This window comes from Antechinus flavipes, chromosome 4, assembly GCF_016432865.1.
Source record: "Antechinus flavipes isolate AdamAnt ecotype Samford, QLD, Australia chromosome 4, AdamAnt_v2, whole genome shotgun sequence".
In the NCBI taxonomy this organism is placed as follows: Eukaryota; Metazoa; Chordata; class Mammalia; order Dasyuromorphia; family Dasyuridae; genus Antechinus; species Antechinus flavipes.
Window position 1 is genome coordinate 370,830,703 of NC_067401.1, and position 16,107 is coordinate 370,846,809.

General features: G+C 31.7%; 1 protein-coding gene across 1 annotated transcript in view; it reads right to left on the reverse strand.

Annotated features, from left to right (window-relative positions):
- The window catches only part of KCTD3 (potassium channel tetramerization domain containing 3), a 71,032-nt gene that overhangs the window by 17,694 nt on the left and 37,231 nt on the right, over window positions 1-16,107 (reverse strand). The window contains exons 9-14 of the mRNA XM_051998301.1: window positions 11,320-11,510; window positions 8,876-8,991; window positions 6,052-6,139; window positions 5,802-5,918; window positions 4,898-5,068; window positions 2,422-2,577 (exon numbers count right to left, since the gene is read on the reverse strand). Coding sequence (XP_051854261.1) covers window positions 2,422-2,577; window positions 4,898-5,068; window positions 5,802-5,918; window positions 6,052-6,139; window positions 8,876-8,991; window positions 11,320-11,510 — 839 coding nt within the window. The remainder of the gene's footprint in view (window positions 1-2,421; window positions 2,578-4,897; window positions 5,069-5,801; window positions 5,919-6,051; window positions 6,140-8,875; window positions 8,992-11,319; window positions 11,511-16,107) is intronic.

Below are 16,107 nucleotides of genomic sequence, written 5' to 3' on the forward strand. Positions count from 1 at the left end.
TGTGTCCTAAATATTAAGAGATATACCCAGTAAATTTCAAGCCAAAAAGAAAAAAGACAACATAGTAACAAATAACCTGAAGCCTTAACCTAAGAAACACGTTTAATCAAATCACATTACAAACTATAAAGACCAGATTACAATTTTCTGGTATAAAACTAATGACATTTTAATCTTCATTTTTATGAAATGTCTTTAGATTACTGTGAGGAGGCTATACATACCTTTGCTTCACCTGCTTCCCATTACCCCATCAAGAAAATTTCCAAATTTTAGACCACAAAATCTTGTGGTCTAAACAATTTAAGTTTTCAGAATAGCTTTAAACAGGAGAGTGCAAGAGTAAATGTTATAAAATGACACTGTTGGGGATGTTTATTTTTTTAAAGTAGATATTTCTTCCCATGTTAAAAAACCCAGAGAACTAGACTTTTCAGAATAGTTTGAAATAGAATAGTGCCTTGCACACAGTAGGCAATTAATAAATCTTTTTAATTGGAATAAATTATTTAAAGTAATTGTTGGTTTAATATTTTAAAAGATAATCATTTTGAAACCTTAACATCCAAAGTATATTTTGAAAGACAAAAATCCAAAAATCTCATGAAAATCAATTCTAATGTATTCTTTCTTATCTTTTATCATTGCCAGAATTTCTACATGTATTAAAAAACGATCACAAAGGTACATTAGTTAGCCAATAGGTCCTATAGAACTTTTGTAAGTATAGTAGGGAACAACTGCATATAGAGAGCAGATTCTCATAAATGGGTCCTTGGAGAAAACAACATAACTATTACCGTGAAATGTGTGAGTATAGAGAGACAAATCACAGTAACTTTATATACCTCCTGTTAAAATCGGCTGCCAGAGTAACAGAGACATGCTATGCCGTCTTCAAATGGCTTATAGTATCAATGGCTTTGTAAAGAATTTTAGCACATAAAAACAGATGAGCTGCCTTTTAACTTACAATGTTCTATTCATTAAGTTAATTAAATTAGCAATGGAAAAGCAAATTGTGCCAAATTTAAAAATACTTAACTTGATCACTTCAGTGTTTAAAATGAAGGTCACATTCTGAGATAGTCTAGTTTTAAATAATGCTCCTACTTAACTAATTTAAATTTTGCTTCCTAAACTTGACTTCTAAGAGTAAGAGTTACATGGGGCAAGGAAGGAAAAAAAAAAGGAGTGGAAGACGAGGGAAAGGGGAGGAAAGATGGGAGGAAGAAAGGAGGAAAATTCAAGAAGGCAGGAAGGAGGAAGTTAGGAAGGAAGGATATATAGCAAATATAATTGTGAGGCCATTCCTAGTGACATCTTAAAGGAGATAAAAATTGGAAGCAGTACCACAGAACTAGATAAAGGTAAACATCACAGTACTCAAAAAAGAAGTCTGAAAACTAAAAGCTAGAAAATTTGACATTTCTGGAAAAAACTTATATGTATATATATATGCAATCATACATACATATATATGTATATATGTCAGCCAGGTGTGATGGTGCACATGGTGCATGCCTGTGCAACACTTGTAATCTCAGCTACTAGGGAAGGTTAAGGGTGGCAGATTTCTAGAATAAGGAGTTCTGAGTTGGCTCCTTCCTGCCTTTCCCTAACCTTTCCTCTCCCATGTAATCTGTGATCCAGTAACAATTACATGCTCTTGCACATAGCACTCCATCTCCAGATTCTGAACATTTTCATTGCCGTCCACAACCAGAACTCTCTCCTTCATCTCTACCTTTTAGTTTTCCTGGCTTCCTTAAGCCTCAGCTAAAATTCCAACTACTACAAGAATCCTTTCCCAATCCCCTTCATTTTAGTGCCTTCCCACTGAGACTATCTCCAAATTCCCTATATATCCTGTTTGTACATAACTGTTTGCATGTCTACCCCATTACACTGAAAATTCTTTGAGCTACAAGGACTGTATATTTGTTATCCTTTGCATCCTCAATGCTTAATTAGTGCCTGATACATTGTAGGTACTTAATAAATGTTGGTCAACTATCTTGATTTACAGGACTACCGCTTAAAAATATCATCCATTTTGCTTGGCACAGAAAGCAGAATTAAGGAGAAAATTTCAAAGTGCTAAAAGAGTTTAGCTAGTTTTAAGAAACTACTTCATAACATTTAGAGCTCTTCAAAAGCAGAATGGTCTTCTTCAGAAAGCAGTGGTTTCCCCTCACCCTCCCCTGAAGAGGTCTTCAAGGGAAAAATGATTTTTTGATAAAATATTGTAGAGAAGAGTGTTTTTCAGAAGGGGGCTTCATTTGGATGGCTTCTGAAGACTGTTCTAACTCCAACAACAACAACAAAAAATTGGTGCTATACTTTTTCCCTCAAAGTCACCACAATCTATTTTGTATTTTTCATACTTACTTAACATTAACTTTGAAAGATTTTACTTACCTATATCATTTCCAGAAGAATAACTACCATGACTCTCTGTCTCTTCCAAAGACAGTATCTTAAATGATGCTAAAGGAGTAGAACCTGGTTGCGTGGAAATCATTCCTCGGAATCGTGTTACTGTCCATGTCCGTACATGATTATTATCAGCACAAACTATTAAAGAAAAAAAAAATTAAAAATAAAATAAAAACATAAAAAAATAATTCCATCAATATTTCCATCAATTATGTGGCAATTTCCTATAAATAACTGAAGTACTGAAAGACAAGATAAAGACATCAACAAATATTAAATAGACCACAAATTGTGATGGCCTATTTGGAAAACCAAAAAAATAGCAAAGAAACTGAATGAAATGTTTAATAGCTTCAGCAAACTCACGGAATTCATCAGCATGTCTATTATATATTAAAAAGAAAAAACAAAAATGGGGGGAGGGTGAGAGAATAAGTAAAATTCAAAATAATACAAAATTAATAAAATATCTTAATGTTAATTTATTAGACACAAGATTTATATAAACACAACTACTCATTACAAAAGAGTAGAAAACAAATAACTGGAGATCATAGATTACTCATAGTTGGGTGATGTCAATATAATAAAAATAACAACACAACAAATTAATTTATAGTCTATATGCTATCCTAATCAAATTACCAAGATATTACCCAAAAGCTTTATAATACAGTTTGCTGCCTTTAACCTTGTTTGCTCAGTTCATCATCCACAAAAGAAAGAGCTTTTGGGTAATGGCTAAATATTAAATATTTAAAGTTTAATTAAATACTAAAACTTTGGCATGATGGTTAAAAAATACAGAAGTAGCTCAGTGGAACAGATTAGATAAACAAAAAATAAAGGTATTTAAAGTAGTAGTCCAGTGTTTGACAGATTCCAAAACATAAATCTACCAAAATACCTTAACTTAATGAAAATATAATCTTTAAAAATATGTTTACCAGCAGTAAGCATCATATGTAACTGGGACAAATTGCAACCATTCCCAATAAGATCAGGAGTGAAACAAGGTTGCCCACTACCACCGTTACTATTTAATATTGTATTAGAAAAGCTAGCTTTGGCAATAAGAGTTGAGAAAGAGATTAAAGGAATAAGAATAGGCAGGAAACCAAATTATCACTCTTTGCTGATGATATGATGGGATCTTAGAGAACCCCAGAGATTCTACTAAAAAGTTATTAGAAACAATCCACACCTTTAGCAAAGTTGCAGGATACAAAATAAACACACATAAGTCATCAGCATTCTTACACATCACTAACAAAACCCAATAGTTAAAGTTACAAAGAGAAATTCCATTTAAAGTAACAACTGATTGTATAAAATATTTAGGAACCTATCTGCCAAGGGAAAATAAGAAACTTAATGAGCAGAACTACAAAACACTTTTTACACAAATTAAGTCTGATTTAACCAACTGGAAAAATATTAAATGCTCTTGGACTGGACGAGCAAATATAATAAAGATGACAATACTACCTAAACTAATCTATTTATTTAGTGCTATACCAGACTTCCAAAAATTTATTTTAATGACCTGGAAAAATAAGAACAAAGTTCATATGGAAAAACAAAAGATCAAGAATTTCAAGGGAATTGATGAAAAAAAAACAAAACAAATGAAGGAGGCCTAGCTGTACCAGATCTAAAATTATATTATAAAGCAGCAGTTACTAAAACCATCTGGTATTGGCTAAGAAATAGACTAGTTGATCAATGGAATAGGTTAGTTCAAAGGACAAAACAGCTAATAACTTTAATAATATAGTGTTTGACAAACCCAAAGACCCCAGTTTTTGGGATAAGAACACATTATTTGACAAAAATTGCTGGGAAAATTGGAAATTAGTATGGCAGAAACTAGGCATTGATCCACACTTAACACTGTACACCAAGATAAGGTCAAAATGGGTTCATGACCTAAGCATAAAGAATGAGATTATAAATAATTGGAAGAGCAGAGGATAGTTTACCTCTCAGCCCTGTGGAAGAGGGAAGAATTTATGACCAAAGAAGAACTAGAGATCACTATTGACTACAAAACATTCCCCAGTATTTAAGTTTCTATTTTTGCAGAGGAACAATAGCTAAGAAAAATGCATGCTGTGAGTAGGTTCCATTATCTTTTTTTCCCCACAAAAGTTGTGATAAATGTTTAGAAATGAAATATGATAAAGGAACTAAGAGTAGAAGAGATAACAAGCAGAAATTAAAGGATAACACAGATACTAAATTTAAAATTTTATTGATATTATCAGAACCAGACTAAAAATCTAGAAATGATTAACAAACCTGATGCTATTATTTCTTTTAGCATTCTTTCCTTTTATATATACATAAAATGCTTATTTTTTCTATAAACAGGAGTCCTCTCTTCATGACATAGAAGTCACAGACTAATCTTTAAACAAAGTAGAAAATATGGTAAGTACTTAAAAATTCATTGTACCTGAAACAAGGTGTTTTTCTGAGAGCATGATCTTTGTAACAGGACTTCGATGAACTGTGAATGTCTGGAATAGCTGAGGGCCTGAGCCAACTGTTTCTGGGTGTTGTACAATTACTCTTACAGCTCCAGAACTTGTACCATAGGCAATTTCAATCCAATTACCACTGACACCTAAAAAAAGCCAATTGAATCATAACAATAAAGATGTTAAAATCTACCATTACAATAAGAGGACAATAATTAATCTGATCTTAGTCTAATTTTTGTCTATAGACGTTCTGTGAGCAAACACCGAAATAGTTGTTCTTTTGATATTTCAAAACGACATGTTTTCCTAATGAATTGTGTAAAACAATACTACCTTATTAATAATAGATTTAAACCTACTGTGAAGCTCCCTGGGGGCACATTAACATCTGTTTACTAATGTTTCTTTGATTACAGATAAACATCAAACACTTTAACTGATTTTTTTTCTACCCCACTCTACAAGGTCCTTAATAAATTAAAACATTTATCCAATAATTCAATCTTGGTGAGAGAAACTAATAAATATTAAAGAATATACATTTTCAAATAATCTGTCTCTTTTCATAACATCCATTTAGTAATGTTAAAGTTTATACTTTCACTTACTCTCTAATGCAAATTTTAAAGATGGATCCATATTCAGTAATATTTCTGATTTCCCAGATCAGTTCTAGACTAGTTATGTTTGAGTTTTGTATAAACATCAAGGTGATTTAAAATTCTTAATATTCAACAAATTCTCTTAACTGTGGTTCCCTACAAAACAACCAACTAATTCTTATCTAGTAGTAAATAAATAACTGTGAATAAAATATATTCTTTAAGTATCCAACACGAACTTCAAGAAATTACAACTATTCTCCCATGTACTAACTTGTTTTAGGTGTGAGGTAGACACTCAAAGCAGTAATAGCATCATTTGAAGGATCATGATAAAGTTCAGTTACAAGAAGGTCATTGTCTTTCATTCTCAAAGGGAATTTCTGCATATCTACAAAAAGAAACCATTTTAAATGACAAAAAAAAAAAAAAAAAAAAAAAGGAAAGAAAGCACATTTGACTGTTTTTGTTCAATAAAATGTTAACTAGAACTACTTTCTTTTAGGTATGATTTACATACTTACCTATATAATATATGGACCCATTGTTACAACCCAACAGTAGGAATGATCCAGCAGTATCATAACTTGTAATAGGAACAACATCTTGAACCTAATGCAGCAAGATTATTATGAGATATTCATTACAACTGTAATTCATTTATGACAACATTCAATTAAGAAATTTACTTCCTTTAATAGCCAACAATGTGGTAAATCCAGAAATTGAGATAAATTGTTCAAGAAGATATGCTCAGATAGACTATCCTTAGCTAAAGAAAAGAAGCTTCAAAATAACACTTAAGATAAGCTTTATTCCATGCCACACAATTCTAGAAAAAAAAAAAAAAAAAAAAGGACAGAAATCTACTAATCAAAATTTTCAAGCCTGCACAATGACAATCTCTGTTATGGGTGCACAGATCGGTTAACTTTATATTTGACTTTAGTCACTTGTCTAATATTTTCCAAGAACATTTAAAGCTCCTACCTCTATAATTTGTATTAGAGGAAAAATGTTGTTTAAATATTAACTTATTGTTTTAGCAAAGAGAAACGGTTGAAAATAATCACTTATTACTTGATAATACTGCTTAATTATTCCAATGATTTTCAGAACCATATTTGTTTTTTAAGAATGAATCAAGCTTCAATGAAAATAATTTCAATCATTTATCATGTGTTTTTTTTAATCCACACTGAAACTTGTGAAAGATTTTTGTTGTTGTTCTCTAGGTTTATTCTACTCAAGTGGTCACCAGCTACACTTTTAGTCTTAACTATATACTTTATGAGGCCTTTTTCAAAGTAGGTTGATACATGGATTGGTTACTTGCTTAAATATTTATGGTCAACTATGTTATATTTTGAAAGATAAAAAGTTTAGAAGGTTAAACCAATTCAACTGTGAATAATACAAGTTCCAGATTCCCTTTATTAGGTAATATTACTGCCTATATTAGTATCTATCTATCTACTTATCCATCTATATAACTAACTATAAAACTTAGATTTATTTTAATGATTTGTATCTGGAAACAAGTTAAAAATATTTGTTGTATGATATAGTGAAAAGAGTACTAGATCTGGAATGAGACAGACGTGGATATAGATCCCATTTGAAAAGCTATAATTTTCTCACCTATAAAATGGGGATATTATTATAAATAATTCAATAATATTAAAATATTCAATAAAATAATAAAAATGGTTAAGATTAAATCTATGTAAGATAATAAAGGCAAAGAACTTTGAAAACCATAAGGTATTGTGTTAATGCTAGCTATTATTATTCAATTGCACCATTGGTAATAGTTTAAAAATACTTTATGATAAATAAGATCTTATGCTATAGACACGCTAACTCTGGGAACTGTTTAGAAAAAAATTCAAATATCTAATAAACCACCAGAATTTAACCTACTAAATTAGGTTTGTTTTTATCTAAGTATAAACTTGTAATATATGAATTTTGTGTATTTTGCCTACTCAAAGCCAAATTTATAGCTTAAATCAATCAGGAAATATAGTGTTACTGTAACAGAAATTTCATAAAAGGGGGTTATTTAACCATAAACTTTAGTAAATAGTTCACATATTTTAAGCAGTTTAATGAGAGTAACTCAGTTGGCAAAGCAGAATAGTTTTATTTGTTTTTGTGAGACCTTTCTTATAGCATATGAAAAAAGCTGGTTAAACAGGGAAGAAAATAGTATTTTCCCAAAAGTTTATTCAGAAGTTTTCTAAATCTTTCATCAATATTTAAGTTTTATAGATACTGTTTTATCACATAAAATGTAACAATGGACTTCTTACTTTCAATATGATTTGAGAAAACATGTCTAAAGTGTCTCTTTGCTTCATGCTTTATTTGATGCAAATATGTCAGGTCAGTCTTTATTACTCATCTAAAGAACTATACTGCAGTGGCTGTCTTTCTTCTACTGTCTTCATGTTATTCACGAGTAGGATTGTTGCTGAAGGGCCAAATCAGAACCTACTCAACCAGTGTTGTGACAGTCAGAAGAGTCAGCCTTAGGTCATCTCTGCCTCTTGAGATTTGTAAAGCAGACTCTTAAATTTCATTACACACTATCTCTACATTCTGCCACAAAGACATTAATCTGGCTGGGTTACAAGATTGTTTCCTACATGAATGCTCAACTCTCCCTAAGATCTTACCTGAAATGTGGGAATAGATCTGTCCTTGTTGTCAGACATATGTTCCTAAATCATATATGTTCTAATAAAACACAAACAAACAAACAAACAAACAAACAAAACTACCAGTTTACATAAATGTGTATTGCTAAAGTATAATTATCATTCTCCCTAAGGAAGCTGGCGTAGAGTTTTCAGGTCCTCAGAGAGTAAGAGAAACTTTGTTTCCAATTTTGAAACATGCTAGTAAATATTTTTGAAAAATTCTTTTAGAACCTATTTTTCTTTTATTGTCTTACAACATGCCAGAACAATTTTTTTCATATTTAGGTAGAGTTAAGATGTTTCCAGTTGCTATCAAAAGAGAAACCACTCATCTGTCTTATATTTAATAATAATCAGACTGGATTTTCTACAAAGACTAAACAAATCAGAAATCTAAGTTACAGATTCAAAGCTGGAAGGGATCGTAGAAGCCAAGTGATCCAAGTCTCTCATTTTATAGATGAGAAATCTGAAGCCCAGCAATATTATACAACTTCCCCAAGATCACAAGTATACTTGATCTGGATCTCTTTTTTCATTGTATCATACTGCCTCTACAATGGGAGCATTGTCTGTAAATCTTTGTCATGTTCTTAGGCCCTCTTTGACCTTTGTGATATTCTTTACATTGATTTAGACTAACCTGCCAATGTTGAGTAACAGCATTCCACACTCCCACTTTCCCTGTATGACTTGTGGCTACCAACTGGTTACCAATGAAGAAGAGAGCATCTACAGGAACTCCAAGACTGAATACTCCTAAAAAGAGGAGAAAAAAAATCTTATGAAAACAGTTTCCAATTAAATGCTGATAGATAAATGTTTTAATATTAAAAAGAAAAACATTTGCTTCACTTTTATAAGACTTTGCTTCTAGTAATTGTAATGAGTATCTCAGATTCAAATCTATTCTGCTTTTGTTCTTTAAAACAATAAAAATGTGGTTTTTTTTTAGTGGATGTTTAATTCAACCTCAATACAGGGACCTCAAATATAAATGTCACTACATCCAAGTTTTATTCTTGACTCTGCCTCAAATTAAATGTGTCCATAGTCAAGTCTTTTCATCTCTCAAAGACTCAGTTTTCTAATTTACAAAAATGAGGGAATTCAAGATGTTAACATTTAATATTCTACGATTTTAAGCTTAGATATTGAAAGGTGTTAGTGTTAGATATCTAACTGTCACTTATGTGGATAATTTTTAAAAAATTATCTCATGCCTTAGTCCAGTTCACATCAGAGAACAAAGATCACTGTCTTATTTTTTATTTCTTAGATGACGATGAATATACAATGTACTCTTTAAAAATGCTTGTGTGGAAAAACACCTATATTCATATTTACATGTACCTTTCTATGAGTAGATTTATGCAAGTAGAGCACAAATAGCTAATCATAATAATAACGATGATGATAATGATAGCTAACATTTATGTAGCACTTACCATGGAGTGGGGCACTTTGCTAGGGCCCTCACAATTATTATTTTAGTTGATCTTGACAACAAGCAGTGAGGTTGTAGAGGGGGATAAGTGCTATCATCATTTTCATTTTACAGATGGGGAAACTGTGGTGAAGAGAGTTTAGATGACTACCTCAGGGTCACACATCTAGAGTCCAAGGCCGAATTTGAACTCAGGTCTTCCTGACTCCAGGCCTGATGTACTGATCATCAGTACCCCTAAAAATATATTATATCCTGAAAATTCTAAGCAATACTAAAAATAGCCATTTTAGAAGGATAACAATTTGTACTAAATACAAAGAAACATAATGTCAACAAAATAGTAATGTTTCATAACTTACAAAAAACACCCAACAAAGACAAACAAAACTTTCTAAAAGCAGATACCCCAACAGTCATTAAGAAATAAATTTTTATATTAAAGCCAAGACATACCGTTCTAGCCTTGTAATCAGTAACATGGTTTTGTTTGGCTTTGGTTTTGGTTTTTAAAACTAGTGCTTTAATTATGATGGCAAACAATTTTTCAGGGCATGTGAAGTTGACTATATTCAGCAACACAGGTCATATGAAAGGAGGCAATAATAAAAACCAAGAAACAACTAGAATTGATTACTCTAGAGAAGGATGAGGTTCTGGGAAATCAAGGAAGACAGTCTGAACGGTCTCACGGAATTTAAAGTGTCACTCCTTCTTAGGCTCAACGATCTTGATGGCCATCCACAGGGAAGACAACGGTATAAGTAATGACAGGTTCCTGTCTTAAGGGGCCCTCTCAGTAAAATACTGCTTATAGCAGCAATCCAACAGCAGTGTCTTATATAAGTAATATTGAAGGGAGTTCAGCCTCTGGGATAGCTCTATCATGGATATGCCAACCTTTGCAATTTTCTCTAGATGGTGTTGTCAGGTTCTGAAGAGTATTTGTAACAACAAATGGTTTCTTTTACAGGGTATGAACAAATTACTACTGGACTATCCCACAGCAGAGCTACCATGTCAGTCTTTGCAAACAAAGCAAGTCATAAAATCTCCTTCATGTGTTATAAGCAGACAACCTTTATTTAGTGAATGATCACATTTTGTAAATACAAGATTTACTTTTCAAAGTACAAAAAAATTTTCAACTATCAAAATTACTTAGGTTTCTTTAAAAATTAATATCTATAGTGCTATCATGACAAAATTTTCCATAACATGAATAGTCTCTCTCATTATTTATCACAGTAGAGATATTGGTTGAATCTTTTTGTTTAAAAGGTAATTATATAATTACTAATTCCTTTGTATAGGTTTTATAAAAACTGAGATAAGCAAATATCATGATATTCCCACAGAATCTTCTATACTAAAAACACCTTTTCTAAAGAAAGTCTCAAAAATGCTTTCTATGTATTTAGTATCCAGTAAGCTCTGTTTAATTTAAGTTTTAAAATATCTATTCATCAAAACCATCAGCTTGCTTTGGGATTGAGCATTTCACTAATTATCCTTACTAAATATAGTCACCCTTTATTTATCCATCTTTGCAAGAGGCTGACCAAAAGGTCATAAACAATTTATGGGGAATTGCTATTTGAAACTCTGCGGAGTAGAAAAAATGAAAATGTTTTTCCTACCTATTTCGCTACCACTGCCTCCATCTTGAATGCTCCATAGAATAATACTACTGTCTGAAGCAACAGCCACCATCTTATCTTTGTCTCCATGTGGACCTCCAACCACTTTTGCATTCAAAGCCACTCGTTCAATAGTCCAATCCAAATAGGGACTGGTAAACACTTGCTGCCATCCAGAAGATTCTTTAATTCTGTGGGGAAAAAAAAGAACCAAAACAAACTTGGACTTAGGTTCCATTTTATAAACAAGGCTGTTATAATTTTAACTATTTACAATCTCATTCAATTACTTTTCTGTCCAACTAGAACTTAATTGTATGAATATAAGTAACACAAAACTTAGATTATAACCTATATTAGGTGCTATAGATGTATTATGAAATTTTTTAAAAAGATAAAGCTCTTAATTCTTTGACATAATCATATTATCTAAAATGTTAAATACAAAATAAAAATAAAATTCTATTTACAATCATTGCCTCTTCAGACAAAAAAATAACATAAAATATTATGGTTAGACTAAAACCTACAAAAACCAGAATTTAGAAAAATATTAACTGAATCTTACAACTGACCCTATTCTGCCCTCATATTAAAAATATTATGATCTTCTATTAATTAGTTTCTGAAAAAGAAAAGATCTAGTGTAACATGGAAGTTACAATATCTAAGCACAACATATTAAAGATGAAGTTTCTGTTTAAAATCCTGGCTTATGAATATTTAAACCAAACCCTTATAGAATCTATTCACTTTAATACCAGAAGCTTTATCAGAGTTTAATGTATAATTAAAGGTGTAAATACCTACATTTAATTGTCATAAAACACATAACTATAACCTTTTTATAATGCTTTTTCTTCACTATTTTAATTTACAAATTCCCACAGGATATGAATTCTGCTTAAATTTTTAGTAAAATCTTACACATTTTGTCCCTAATAATGTATAACAATTGAGAGGAGAGCTGGGTTGAACTTTTTTTTTAAACTTTTAAAAATTTTCTTTTTATTAAATAAAGCTTTTTATTTACAAAACATATACATGGTAATTTTTCAACACTGACCCTTGCAAAACCTTGTGTTTCAAATGAGGGGAATCAAGCTAATTCCAATAGATTTTAGAGAGAGCCACCTACATCCAGGGAGAGGACTATGGGGACTGAATGTGGAACACAATATAGTATTTTTACTTTTGGTTCTTTATTTTTTCTTTTTTCTGATCTGTTTTTAATAGGTATACATATTTAGACAATTATCTTGCTGCAAAAGAAAAATCGGATCAAGAAGGAAAAAAAAAACTGAGAAAAGAAAAGAAAATGCAAGCAAACACAAAAAGAGTAAAAATGCTATGTGGTGGTGCACACTCGGTTCCCACAGTCCTCTCTTTGGGTGTAGATGACTTTTCTCATCACAGGAATATTGGAACTGGCCTCAATCATCTCACTGTTGGAGGAAAGAGCCACGCTCATCAGAATTGATTATCATATAATCTTGTTGTTGCTGTGTACAATGATTTCCTGGTTCTGCTCACTTCAGCAACAGTTCATGGTCTCTCTAAAATCATTCTGCTGATAATTTCTTATAGAACAATAATATTCCATAGCATTCATATACCATAACTTATTCAGCCATTCTCCAACTGATGGGTATCCACTCAGTTTCCAATTTCTTGCCACCACAAACATTTTTTTTTTCCCATGTGGGTCCCTTTCCCTCTTTTAAAATCTCTCTGGGATATAAGCCCAGTAGAAACACTGCTGGATCAAAGAGTATGCACAGTTTGATAACTTTTTTAGCATAGTTCCAAATTGCTCTCCAAAATCGCTGGATCCATTCACAATTCCATTAACAAAGTATTCGTGTCCCAGTTTTCCCACACCCCCTCCAACATTCCTCATTATCTTTTCCTGTCATCTTAGCCAATCTGAAAGGTGTATAGTGGTATCTCAAGGTTGTCTTAATTTGCATTTCACTGATCAAGAGTGATTTAGAGCACTTTTTCATGTGACTAGAAATGGTTTCAATTTCTTCATCTGAAAATTGTATGTTCTTATCTTTTTGACCATTTATCAACTGGAGAATGGCTTGAATTCTTATAAATTTAAGTCAATTTTCTATATATTTTAGAAATGAGGCTTTTATTAGAACCCTTAAATATAAAAATGTTTTCCCAATTCATTGCTTCCCTTCTAATCTTGTCTACATTAGTTTTGTTGGTACAAAAACTAATCAAAATTATCTATTTGGTATTCAATGAGTTCCAGTTGAAATATCTTTGTAAGCTATAGAGGAAAAAGGAAAAAAGGAAAATTTGCTAAAACAAATGAGAAATACAAAACTACAAAGAAATATTACACATGTTAAGGACTTCTACAAATATCTCACATATATAAACATATATACATGCTATTTGCTAATTGTGTTAATTACTACAGGTTGACTAATAATATTGAATAGGTGATGTTAACCTTAAGACGTTATAGATACATAAAAATAATAAAATTGCCACTTAAAATTCAATTTTTCAAAATTAGCAAAGTTTAACTTTACCAGAATGTTTATTTTTCCCAATGGACAGTATTAGAACCTGGAAAATATATCTTTGCATTGCAGTCTATAGTTTCCAACTTATTTCATTAGATGGTTCTCCTGTATTAGTAGAGAAACTAACTAATTCATAAATAAGTATTTGTTTTTTAACTAGAAAAAGACCTTGGAAGTCATCTAATCCAAGGCCCTAACTTTAAGAAAGAAAACAACGATGCCCAAAGGAATCAAATGATTTGCTCCAAACACACGAAGAATTAGAAGAAGAGCTGGAAATGCTGTTTATATTACACTAAACAAGGGACTGAAACAAGGAATGCCTAGATAAAGTTATTTTAAAGTATAATTAGGTGAGCATATCATCTGCCATGATATTAGAGATATAAACATGAAAAAAAAAAAGTGGGAGGATACATGCAGAGTGGATTTTTAAAAATTCAATTCTGTAGCAATAAATTAACTAAGAAGTGGATTTAAACACAAGCAACAAAACATAAGCAAAAGTACACATGTAAAATGTCAAAGGATATAATGAATAATATAAATATCATTTTTGTGTACTACAGCAAATAATTCATCTAGCAATACAATCAAATATAATCCTGAATGATACTGCCACATCCCACCTCCAAAATGGACTTGTGATAAAAAGCCCAAAACTCAAATGGATCCAGGAGAAACTAAGGGAAACATTAAAGACCAATTAAAGGGATTCAAAATAGTCAAAGTTTTTACTTCTTATATGGGAAAACATTATCTATACTCAGCTATGTTAACATTACTTGAGTAGTTTAAAAAAGCATATATAGATAAAAGACCTGGAGTTGAGTTGAATACAATGGGATAATTCTAAAAAATAAAATTGGATAGGGAGAGGTATATGGAGCAATTATCTCATACAAACAAGATTTGAATAAAAAAATTGTTCCTGCAGAAGTGGAAGTAGGATTCTACTGGTTGTGCTGGAATCTTATTCTAACCAGAATTGGATTAAAGAGGGAAAAACATACATCTAGAAGAGTAAGAAAATTTATTTTAAAAAATAATAATAGTGCTGGGATAACTGGAAATCAGTATGGCAGAAATTAACCATGGACTCACACTTAATACCGTATACCAAGATAAAATCAAACTGGGTCCATGATTTAGGCATAAAGAATGAGATTATAAATAAATTAGAGGAACATAGGATAGTTTCTCTCTCAGACTTGTGGAGGAAGAAGAAATTTGTGACCAAAGATGAACTAGAGACCATTATTGATCACAAAATAGAAAATTTTGATTACATCAAATTAAAAAGCCTTTCTACAAACAAAACTAATGCAAACAAGATTAGAAGGGAAGCAACAAACTGGGAAAACATCTTCACACTTAAAGATTCTGATAAAGGCCTCATTTCCAAAATATATAGAGAATTAACTCTAATTTATAAGAAATCAAGCCATTCTCCAATTGATAAATGGTCAAAGGATATGAACATACAATTTTCAGAGGATGAAATCGAAACTATCTCCACTCATAGGAGTGTTCCAAATCACAATCGATCAGAGAAATGCAAATTAAGACAACTCTGAGATACCACTACACATTCAGATTGGCTAAGATGACAGGAAAAAATAATGATGAATGTTGGAGGGGATGCGGGAAAACTGGGACACTAATGCATTGTTGATGGAGTTGTGAACGAATCCAACCATTCTAGAGAACAATCTGGAATTATGCCCCCAAAGTTACCAAACTGTGCATACCCTTTGATCCAGCAGTGTTACTTCTGGGCTTATATCCCAAAGAAATACTAAAGAAGGGAAAGGGACCTGTATGTGCCAAAATGTTTGTCGCAGCCCTGTTTGTAGTGGCTAGAAACTGGAAATTGAATGGATGCCCATCAATTGGAGAATGGCTGGGTAAAATGTGGTATATGAATGTTATGGAATATTATTGTTCTGTAAGAAATGACCAGCAGGATGAATACAGAGAGGCTTGGAGAGACTTACATGAACTGATGCTAAGTGAAATGAGCAGCACCAGGAGATCATTATATACTTCAATAACGATACTGTGTGAGGATGTATTCTGATGGAAGTGGATTTCTTTGGCAAAGAGACCTAACTCAGTTTCAATTGATCAAGGATGGATAGAAGCAGCTACACCCAAAGAAAGAACACTGGGAAATGAATGTAAACTGTTTGCTTTTTTGTTTTTCTTCCCAGGTTATTTTTACCTTCTACCAATTCTCCCT